The sequence below is a fragment of the Cydia splendana genome, chromosome 9, assembly GCF_910591565.1.
Source record: "Cydia splendana chromosome 9, ilCydSple1.2, whole genome shotgun sequence".
NCBI lineage: Eukaryota > Metazoa > Arthropoda > Insecta > Lepidoptera > Tortricidae > Cydia > Cydia splendana.
The window spans coordinates 17,711,069-17,723,486 of NC_085968.1; the positions used below are offsets into that span (position 1 = coordinate 17,711,069).

General features: G+C 43.1%; 2 protein-coding genes across 2 annotated transcripts in view; one reads left to right on the forward strand and one right to left on the reverse strand.

Moving 5' to 3' along the window:
* The window catches only part of LOC134793731 (uncharacterized), a 109,668-nt gene that overhangs the window by 33,711 nt on the left and 63,539 nt on the right, over positions 1-12,418 (forward strand). The gene's annotated exons all lie outside the window — the stretch shown is intronic.
* On the reverse strand, positions 10,644-11,881 carry LOC134793907 (endocuticle structural protein SgAbd-6-like; the record flags this gene model as incomplete). The annotated part of the gene is made up of 2 exons (XM_063765621.1): positions 10,644-10,941; positions 11,721-11,881. Coding segments are annotated over 2 exons (369 nt in total), but the record flags the coding sequence as incomplete, so codon positions are not given.

Below are 12,418 nucleotides of genomic sequence, written 5' to 3' on the forward strand. Positions count from 1 at the left end.
ACACAATAAACAATTTAATGTGTTTTTCAAAGAGTTAAAGCTATTGTGCGCATATGCAAACGATGCATCTAATATCCGACCATATACCTACAGCCAGTTGCCAAGGGCTTGACAGAATAATTCGACCTATGCCGCTGTGGCCCGGTGGCCGAATGGCACAGGCACCTGCCGCGATAGCAGAGGACGCTGATTCGATTCCAGCCTGGGGCACTGGAGGCCTTGGTCACTTTTTCTTAGTATATGACATTTATTTCAGTTTTGAATAACTATGATCTAATCTCCCTAAATCTTTCTAAATAACCTAAATAATCTCAACTTTTATTCTTAATTTATGGTAGCCACTATAAGTTTTTTAATAGCAAAGCTTATGATACGTCAATTTCATGTGGCGTCAGGAATTTATTTTATAAACAGTTTCGAGGGGTGCATTACATTTGTCATAATTACTTTTCATATATTATAGTTTGATATATCGTTATTTTGAATAACGTAATAAATGGCATACTACCGTAATACCTAATTAACGGTATACATAATGTTATTATTGGTATAATGGTCATAAGGTATGTTTACACTTCGTCTAATATACATTGCCATAATTATTAGATACTCTAAAGCATATTATTTGTTATAACAAGTGATATCACATAATTATTTATGTGGCATAATAGTTGCATGACATAAATGGGTTAGGTTAGGTTGGAACTGCGACTCCGCATAAACGAATAACTACCTAACATAAGGAGGGTTAGGTTAGGTTAGAACTTTGCCCCTCCGTAGAATAAAATACTCTACGAAAAAAAGTGGTTTAGTTTAGGTTTGAACTGCGGCCCCCACAGCACGAAAACCGTGAAAAAATTGGTTAGGTTAGGTTAGAACTGCGATCTCCTTAGAATAAAATAGCTAGCAAAAGAAGTAGGTCTGCGTACTAGTTATAAAAAGTATGTAAAACTTTACGTTATCACTGTTATCAGTAAATGAAATATGACAAAAAATGTTATACAATATATGTGTTTATACTTGATAAAATTGTATGAAGTATTACGTTATACAAAAATATAATATAACAAATGTAATTATAAAATATGTATATATACTATTTGAAAATTATATTACATTAGGCATTATATCAATGGCAGTTTAGATGAAATCACAATATAACAAAGACAACGTATAATAAAAATTACATTATAACATACAATATTATATCAAGTGGCGTTATAACAAATGTATGATAGTTTTTTTATAATTATATTAAGCATTACACACCCAGTTTCGAGATATATTCGATTCGATCGAGTAGATAATTCCTTAGAGCATGTTTTTAAAACGATCCTACGTTTTTCTTATGATTAGAAATAATAAACGCTTATGAACGGCTTACGAGTATTATTAGACCAAAATTATTTATATCATGACATGAATTCGATTGGATTTAGTTTTTAATTTGTGTCTTATATTTCCAAACGTCAGAACTTGGGTAAAATAACGTAGGCATAGACCACATAATGTAACAGGAGGAATCCTGGACCCGAGTATGTTCTTAAACTACGTCCAAAAGAGAGGTAAGGTATAATTTAATTCAATACGAGTACTAAATTTCCTGAGTTATTAATTTAAAGTAACTTAACAACATTACAATCGTTTCGACTTTTTTTTGTGTTAACTTTTACATGGATGGACTATTGCATGGACCCTATGGTATGGACACTGTGAATGTCATCTCGCTTTGTGTGGTAGGGCACAGTAGGGCTAGATCTAGAGCAGAGCCCTACTGGGGATGTCCTACCGTACAGAAAGCCGCAGCCAAATAATAGACCCTACTCATAGTGTCGGGTTCCTGCCGGTGAGTAAGGTTTCAGTTTCAATCCCAGGAGCTCGTTGGGCCTAAGGTCGGCAACGCGCATGTAACACCACTGGAGTTGCAGGCGTCATACGCTACGGAGACTGCTTACCATCAGGCGGGCCGTATGCTTGTTAGCCACCGACGTGGTATTAAAAAAATCTTGTTTATGCCTTTAAATGTCACAAGAACCTAGCCGCCGCCGCCGGCCATACTATCGAAGATAAAGTTTTACATGTTTTACATGCAAAACTTCTAATCGCTCTATTTTCTTTTTATGTCATTTTTAGCTACGAAAACTAGTACTAAACATAGATACATGTTACGAGTACGTTAATGTTCATGCTTCGATTGTATGGGAGTAGGTTTTTGGCGGCAGGTTATGTGTGACTCTTAACAGATGAAGGTACCTATGGTTTGGAGTATTGCGACCAGCGATTGTTTTATTTGTACCTGTGATTCACTGATACCGCCTGTATACCAACCAAACTATACATACCTACATATAAGTATATACCTATTTAAAAAGCCATGATGTATTTAGATAGCGGCGCAAACGCTTACCTATCAACTAACCAACCACCACTTAGAACAACTACCTAGGATAGAATTTGTCACCACTCTGTTTCAATGATAAAATGTATATAATAGTTGGTCTGTCTAAGCCAAGTAACTTTTAATGTAAAATTATAACCAAATTTTTAAATCTTGCTATCCTATTAAAGCAAATGACTCCAAAATAATCATTGTAAACCCAAAAATAGTAAATGACCACCAAAATTGTAACCGCATTTTAATTAAAAATGTGCAAATATTTAATATATCGTTATCCTATTAAATTAATTAATCCACTTCGTCACCTTTTTCTAACCTAATCTAACCCACTTTTCTAGTAGAATTTCGTTTCTGTATGGGTCGCAGTTCAAACCTAACCTAACCCACTTTTCTATTAGCATGTCTTTTCTGTAAGGGTCGCAGTTCAAACCTAACCTAACCCACTCTTCTAGTAGCATTTCTTTTCTGTAAGGGTCGCAGTTCAAACCTAACCTAACCCACTTTTCTAGTAGCATTTCTTTTCTGTAAGGGTAGCAGTTCAAACCTAACCTAACCCACTTTTCTAGTAGCATTTCGTTATTTGGTGATATGTATAAATATTTTGGTAATCATAGTGGTTTATTTAGGTGAAAATATCGCATTAATTTGGTCTTCAAGATTTGGTGATCATTAATGATTTTTGGTGATCATTCAATATATTTGGTATTCGAATACAATTTGAAGTGCAGTCGTAATTAAAACGGTGGTACTTTTGTAATTTTAGGCCTAATTTTTTTGGTGTTCAGTAATTTTTTTTGGTAAGCATGATTTTTTTATTAAGGGTACCAAAGTACTTTTTGGTGGTCATTATATTTGTAGCCTTATATTTGTAGCCTTTGATTATTGATGAGGAAATGGATATTCCGATGTATGTAAGTACTTCTTTTGTTATGTTATTTTTGACATTTAGATTTTATTCTAGAAATTTTAGACTAGTATTTTTTAGACATTTTTTTATGTTTGACGATCCTTTTGTGAAATTCTTAGTGTTAAATTTGATCTGTATAATAATCCAATGTTATTATGGAATAATATTAACATCAATAAATTGCTCTGATCTAGGAAGACCAAGAACTTTACTAAATTTTGGAATGAAATTAAAAAGCACAGTTTCAAACCTCAGTTACCAGTAAGCGTGGACGGCGCCCAGCAACCGGCGCTTATAGCCGATATTTTTAGTCATAGGTTCAAAGTTTCACCAAGACCTGTGCCCGAGTGTGTGCTTAAGGATGTGGGTCATAGAACCGTCAATGCTCAGTCACACCCTGTTCGTTTCTCTGCTGAAGACGTCGAGAAGGTAGTTAGAAACATGAAGCGAGGCAAATCGCCGGGTCATGATGACCTTAGCCTTGAGCACATACTTTATTTGGGTGACGTCATCTATGGGAAACTTTGCACCTTATTTAATTTGTGTCTGCGGTACTCTCATCTTCCTGCAGACATGATACATACCATTGTCGTCCCGATTGTCAAGAACCGAACAGGAGATTTGTCATCATCGGCTAACTACCGTCCAATCTCCCTTGGAACGGTGGTGGGTAAGATATTTGAACGGTTGCTGCAGCCCAGAGTACTCAAGGCTCTCAGAATAGACGACGCGCAATTTGGTTTCCGTCCCGGTCTCTCGACCGATTCAACGATCGTAAGTCTGAAACATGCGGTGGACCATTACGTGAGTAACAATACTTCGGTCTACGCATGCTTTCTCGACCTTAGCCGTGCATTCGACCTTGTGAATTATGAAATTCTGTGGGGTAAAATGCGCGGCTCGGGAGTACCTGAGGACTTGGTACGCGTGTTCAAGTGCTGGTACGGAAACCAATCCAACTGTGTGAAATGGGGCGACACGACATCTAATAGTTATAGATTAGAATGCGGGGTACGCCAGGGTGGACTTACTTCTCCGGACCTCTTTAACCTTTACGTCATTGACTTGATGGGGAGGCTGAGGAGCACTGGAGTCGGGTGTCACGTGGGTGACGTCTGTGTGAACAGTCTCAGCTACGCTGATGACATGGTGCTGCTCAGCCCCTCCATCAACTGGGGGCCAGTGGCGATTCATCTCTGCTCGCTGGTGACTCCAAGAGAGCGAAGGTAGGGGGATCGTTCGCGGAAGTCACGGCGAGCGAGAAGATGGCCATCGTCCCAGTGGCCTTTCCTGCCGAGAAAGTGGTGCAGGAGCATATGCCGGCCATCGTAGGAGCTCTGCTACTATCTCTTGACGAGGCCGAAGAACCAATGCCCGACATCACACTCGGCAATCTCGTGGGGGGCGCGCTCAACGTCACCTGCAAGGGGAGGGAATCCGCGGCATGGCTCAGCACGGTAATCGGAGGTGGAGAGATTGCCGGGCTGCGCCTGAAGGTCGTGAGTGCCAAAGATCTGCCGAAACCGGTCAAGATGGCCTGGAGAACGGTGGTCGATGGCACTCAGGACATGGCGAGAGCCCTCAGGGTGCTGCAGAGGAGGAACCCTAGGCTGCGCACGAGCGAGTGGAAGGTAGTCGACACCGTGGGGTCGGGGCCGAGCACCAGGCGAATCGTACTGATGGACCGGGTGTCGGCCGCCGTCATCAAGGAGGCCGACTACGTTCTGCACACAGGGCTCGACACCAGCCACTTCAAGCTTCTGGAGGAAGTGCGGGAGCAGGGGCCTGGGGGGGCTGAGGTCGAGCCGTGTAGGGAGGGGGGAGAGGGGGGGGAGGTAGCCCAGAAGGCTACGGTCGCTGTGGCGACAGGGGGGGGCCCGGAACGGGAGGCGCCACCAGCCGGTGACGCACCTGTGGAGGTGGCGGAGGATCAGTCGGAGGAGGCCGGGGGCATGGTGCAGCTAGGAGAGGACCATGCTGGACCGCGCATGTCTCGAGCATCGTCACCGATTTCATCGATGGCGGGCTCAGAGGATCTGCGTGGTCTGGCGGAACTCTACCTGGAGGGTACCATGTCACCCATGTCCTTCGACGACACGGTCCAGGAGGTAGCTGCTGATCTCAGCACCACCAAACAATAAACGCCGCAATGGAGGGCTTAAGGTGCGTACAGATTAATCTCCAGCACAATAAAGCAGCCACTGCCCTTCTGGCTAAGCTGTTAAAAAGCGATAAATTCGATATTGCTCTTATTCAAGAACCATACATTTACAAAGGCGAGATAAGAGGCTTAAACGGTACTGGCGGGACATTGTTATATGTTTGTCCTGAGAGTACTATGAGGACATGTATCTATGTTAAAAATGGCATTGACGCTCTGCTTCTACATGCTTTCTGTTCCAGGGATCTGACTACGGTCAAGATCCAAAACAAGGGGGGGGGGTAAGGCACTAATCATCTCATCAGCCTACCTTCCCTACGAGGCAGCGGATCCAATCACTGGGCAACTGAGGGATCTCGCTGCTTACGGCAGCCAGGAGAACACCGACCTGATCATCGGCTGCGATGCAAATGCTCACCACGTCATCTGGGGGAGCTCGGATGTCAACAGAAGAGGAGAGAAGGTACTGGATTTTCTGGTAAGCTCTTCTTTACAACTATTAAATAAAGGCAATGAACCGACATTCGTCAATGCAAGGCGGGGGGAGGTAATTGATATAACGCTAGCGTCCAACAACGCGAGTAATAAGATTAGCTCATGGCATGTCTCTGGGGAGATTTCTTTATCGGACCACAGATATATATGCTTCAGGTATAAGACTAAAATCCAATTAGAAACTATACGCAAACGGAATCCCAGGAACACCAACTGGTTAGCGTTCAAAAGCGACCTGGAGGTGGAACTGGGAGACCCTAAAGGCAAGTTAAACTCTATTATTGACATAGAACTTGAAACAGACAGAATAGCACAAGCTGTCTATACAGCTTGGACAAACAACTGCCCGGAAAAGAAAATCCTGGCGAAGAAGGTGCCCTGGTGGAACCCGGAGATTGCAAAACTCCGGAAGGAAACCAGGGCTGTCTTCAATGATGCTAAAAGGACCAACGACTTCGAGCATTACGCGCGAAAACTCACGGAATACAGCAAAGCTGTGAGGAAAGCAAAAAGGAAAGCATGGATGAACCATTGCGATCAAATCAGGTCCATACCGGAAGGCATGAGACTTACAAAGGCACTAGCTGCAACGAAGTCAGTTCCACTCACTTCCATTAGAAGAAGTGACGGAAGAATGACTGAAACGGGGCTAGAAACCCTCAAAGTTATGTGTGACACACACTTCCCAGGCTCGATAATACATCAGAGCATAACGGACGATGGAACCGGTGCAATGGAACAATCCATCAGCACGACCAGATACAACTGGGACACGTCTAAAAAGGTAGTAGATCACGATAAGATACAATGGGCACTATCCACATTTCAACCATACAAAGCCCCGGGGCCAGATGGAATCTACCCCATACTACTACAAGAGGGCGCCAATGTACTAATACCGCACTTAGGTAGACTGTACAGAGCGTGCATAGCCTTCGGACACGTACCGCGTGTGTGGAGGATGGTAAAGGTAACGTACTTGCCTAAACCGGGCAAAGCAGATTACACAGAAGCCAAATCATACAGGCCGATAAGTCTGTCATCGTTTTTCCTCAAAACACTGGAGAAACTGGTAGACAGACACATAAGGGATGGTCCTCTTAAGAGGCATCCGCTGCACCAATTGCAGTGTGCGTATCAGCCGGGTAAATCGACTGAAACGGCACTACACCTGGTGACAACCAGAGCGGAACAGGCGATAGAGAACAAAGAACTATGTCTGGCCACTTTTATAGACGTGGAGGGGGCATTTGACCGCACCACGTATCAGGCAATCAATATTGCAGCATCTAAACACGGCATAGAACCAACAATCTGTAGATGGATTGGTACTATGCTAAATAGCCGACTAATAAAATCCTCCCTTATGGGAGATGAAATATTAGCTACGGCCACGAAGGGTTGTCCACAGGGTGGGGTTCTCTCACCAACTCTCTGGAGTCTGGTAGTTAACTCACTGTTGGAAGAACTAAACAAAGGCCCAATACATACGGTAGGGTACGCAGATGATTTAGTGATTCTTGTAAACGGGAAATTCCCGGGAACAGTATCGGAAATCATGAATAAAGCACTGAAGCAAGTGGAGAGATGGTGCAACTGTCATCAACTCTCCATAAACCCAGGCAAAACAGTGGTAATACCGTTTACCAGGAAAAAGACCCTTAATGGCATGAAGCAGCTGAAGCTTTATGGAAGGGTACTGGAAATGTCCAATGAAGTGAAATATCTAGGCGTTACACTAGATAAAGAGCTGAACTGGAGAAAGCATGTCGAACTAACAACCACCAAGGCACTTAGAGTGTTTGGAATGTGTAGATCGGCTTATGGCAAAACGTGGGGTCTAAACCCAAAGGTACTAAGATGGATCTATACCATGATGGTAAGACCAATCATCTTGTACGGATGCCTGGCATGGTGGCCAAGGACACTAAAGAGCACATGCAGGGATGCCCTTATGAAAATACAAAGAACGGCATGCATGGCTATTACTGGCGCGTTTAGAACGACGCCAACAGCGGCGATGGAGGTACTGCTAGACCTCTCGCCGCTACACCTAGTGATACAATCTGAGGCGCGGAAATCGCTACACAGGTTGACCCTAACAGGCCTCTGGAGCGATAGCAAGCCAAAGACCAAACACACAAACATGGAATGTGACAATTTCATGAAAAGGATTACGAACATGGGCTGCGATAAGATGCAACCCAAGTTTGTGTTCCATAAGAATTTTAACGTTAAAATTCCAACAAGGGCTGAGTGGACCGAAGGTCTTGAAGCACCAATCTCTGATGAAAACGACATCATATGGTACACAGATGGGTCTAAGACAGAATCTGGTACGGGGGCAGGCATTTATGCAAATGACTTTAGTAGTAGTATAAGCATGGGCAATTACGCCACTGTCTTCCAAGCCGAGACATTCGCTATAATTGCCTGTGTGCATGAGAATATAGTTAGGCGAACCCAAGGGAAGAATATCTATATACTCAGCGACAGTCAGGCCGCTCTCAAAGCGCTCGAAGCTCCCAGAGTGGACTCTAGACTGGTATATAATGGCGTCCAAGCCCTGAACCAGCTTGGAAGGCAAAACAGAGTGCAACTGGTATGGATCCCAGGGCACGAGGGATTCATAGGCAATGAAAATGCAGATGAACTCGCCAGAGCCGGATCTGTAAGTAACCTTATAGGTCCGGAACCATTCGTGGGGCTCTCACAGGGAACCATCACAACGGCTATTAAAGACCATACCAAGACCAAACACCAGGAAGAATGGGATAGTCTGACGGGTCTAAAGCATGCAAAGCTCTTTATGCAAGGAATAGACTCCGGCTGGAGCAAAAAGCTTTGGAAACTTAGCAAAAGACAACTCCAAATCATAACGGGGGTGTTTACTGGCCATTACGGGGTCAAAGGATTTCTGGCCAAGATGGGACACTCTGACAACACCGATTGTCGTATGTGTGGCGAAGAGGAAGAGACAGTAAGACACTTAATGTGTGAATGTCACGCCCTCGCCAGACAAAGAATGAAGGACTTTGGAGCAGGATACCTGGAACCAAAGGACTTTAAAACGCTACCCATGAGCTCCATCATCCGACACATGGATATGGTGGGAAAAGCTCTTGAGTAGTTGACGGATCTCTTCTAGGGGGTAACTGCACAAAAGATCCCTATGGGTCGAAGTGTATCCGCAAGGGCCCCCGAAAACAATAAGATAAGATAATAAGCCCCTCCATCAAGGGTCTGAGAAAGCTGGTTTCAGTCTGTGAAAATTATGTTAATTCTCATGGGCTGATTTACAACGTGGCTAAGACAGAACTGATGGTTTTCAAGGCTGGAAGGGGTCCGGATAACATACCGGAAGTCAAATTAAATGGAGAGAAGCTGCGTATTGTGCAGCGGTTCAAATATCTTGGCCATATACTGACGGAAGACATGAGGGACGACAGTGACATGGAACGCGAAAGAAGGCAACATGATAGCCCGCAGGTTTGCCGGGTGTAGCAGGGGAGTCAAACGTACATTATTTAATGCATATTGTCTCTCTTCCTACACCTGTCAACTGTGGGTCAAGTACAGCAGGAAATCGTACAGCGCCATCCGTGTGCAGTATAATAATATATTCCGGACACTGATGGGGCTGCCGCGTTCCTGCAGTGCCTCCACCATGTTCGCGGAAGCCAGAATCCCTGACTTCTTTGCAGTGGCACGCGCACGCATTGCTTCCTTCTGGGAGGGGATGCGCCGCTCGCATAACACCATCATCATGTCGGTGTGCCGCAACATTACTTGTAACATGTTTAGGCACTGGCTTTCAGTACATCGAAACGGAAACAAAAAATAGTAACAATTAACTATTTAACTTGTTTTACTTTGCTTTTAGTTTATTTTAGTTTTAAGTTTTTATATTTAGTTTGATATGGGTGTACTATTTACTGTACGTGATGCCTGAAAATAAAACTTTATTTATTTTATTTTATTTATTCACAAACGTGCTACAAACCTCAATTAGCTAATAATCGTTTGTCTTTATCTGTCATTTTGAATTATGTATTAGTAAGAAAGGGATAAAACATAATTTAACTACATAAATCAGGCCCGTAAAGTTTTATGAATAAGGGGGTATGACTTTGCAAAGCAAGCGTGGTCTGACGAGCACTCATTAGATATTTACTACCAACATTCTTAGGCATTAAAAACGCTTAATAAACAAGTAAAAACCATGGTTTCAAGATGTTGATTTTTATTTTAGTGAAAAAAGTCACCATAGCGACTAGATGAAGTATAGGATTTCTTAGAAAAATAAACATTTGGTTACAAAGTGTACATACATTGAAGTCTTTAGGGTTGGGCCGGGACAGGAGCGGGCTCGTCACCGAGGTGCTGGGTCGGCTGATAGCCGTTCTTGTCGGCCACGAAGGTCACGGAGATGTGTTGGCCATCATGGGCCATGTATTTGGTGCTGCCTTTTACCGCCAGGCCTTGCTGGTCGGTGTCGTTCTTGTATTCGCCGACTTCGACAGCACAAAGTTTGAAAATGCCAATACTAAATATTTGTGATGGCAATTCCACACTGTCTAAGACTGCGCAAAGCAGGCGTGGTCTGACGAGGACTCATTAGATATGTACTACATTCTTAGGCATTATAAAGAAGTAAAAACCATGGTAAGATGTTGATTTTTATTTTGTTGAAAAACGTCACCATAGCGACTAGATGAGTATAGGATATCTTAGAAAATAAACATTTGGTTACAAAGTGTACATTGAAGTCTTTAGGGTTGGGCCGGGGCAGGAGCGGGCTCGTTGCCGAGGTGCTGGGTGGGCTGGTAGCCGTTCTTGTCGGCCACGAAGGTCACGGAGATGTGTTGGCCATCAGGGGCCACGTACTTGTAGCTGCCCTTTACCGCCAGGCCTTGTTGGTCGGTGTCGTTCTTGTATTCACCCTGTTCCTGTCGGGCAGTGCCGTCACTTGTTTCGAAGCTAGAAAAAGAGATTGATGTGATGGAGATGAGATGGAATTGCATTTGTAGTGGTTGTATGCTGATAGTACAAGAAAATAGAAAATTCTAATATAGAATGCCTGTAAACAAACAATACTACTACATATGCAATTCCACGCTCTCGATGATTCAACTATACCTAAGTCAAGTGAATTCACGATATATGTTTTATTTTATATACTCTTTAGGGTTCCGTATCCAAAGGGTAAAAACGGGACCCTATTACTAAGATTCCGCTGTCCGTCTGTCTGTCTGTCTGTTTGTCCGTCCGTCTGTTCGTGTGTCTGTCACCATGCTGTATCTCATGAACCGTGATGGCTAGGCAGTTGAAATTTTCACAGATGATGTATTTCTGTCGCCGCTATAACAACAAATACTAAAAATAGGATATATAATAAATATTTACGTTGGGCTCCCATACAACAAACGTGATTTTTTTGCGTAATGGTACGGAACCCTTCGTGCGCGAGTCCGACTCGCACTTGGCCGGTTTTTTTTTTCAAGTAGTTGAGCTGGTTCTTGTTTGTATTACATATTTATCAGCACTATTCATGATCCATAGAAGTTAATGTTATTTCAGTTATTTAATAACACGGCCAAGTGCACTTAAAATAAAATAGTTGCTGTGTTATTAGTTATATTTCTAGGCAGTAAGTAATGTAGGTAGTAACTGATAGACCGACAAAAGAAAAAAAAACATCTAAAGACAACACTCCATTTGATTTTCTTAATAAAAGAAGAAGTAAGTAAACCACTTACTCAAAATTGTATCCATTGATGTCTACTTCAGAGTCCTGCTTCACGATCTGGACCGGCGCGGCTGCTGGCTTGTCCTGAGGCACAGCACATGCGAGCGCCAGCGCGGCCAGAGCGAACAAAGTCTGTGACGAAGCAGAGTTGTTATAAGGAGTGTACAGGTTTTATTTAACCAAGCTATGTATTAGGCCTACGTACTAAAGGGGCCCACTGATTACCAGTCCGCCGGACGATATCGGCCTGTCAGTTAAAAGAAAAATGTGACAGCTCCGAACAACTGACAGGCTGATATCGTCCGGCGAACTGGTAATCTGTGGGTCCCTTAAGAGTAATATAGACGGTCAAGAACTGTAAGGTTAAGAAAACAAATTTTATGCTAGCCAAAAAGTTAGTATGCGGTGGCAGCATGGTTCCATTTTTATCGCCTGTCACTATACCTGTCACTTTCGTACTTACGTACTTGTTAGAACGAGACAGGCATGGTGACAGACGATAAAAATGCGACCGTGCTACGATACAATTTACTTAGATTATCGAGATGATAGAGCATAAAAGGAGTCATGAAAATATCAACCAATAAAAATATTATGGAAATGTAGTCTTTATCTTTACTCGCATAAATATGACCTGATAAATAACCCAACTGCTGTTCCTTCTTTTTGTCAATACATGAGAACTTGACCTCTGAGGTACACGTTAGA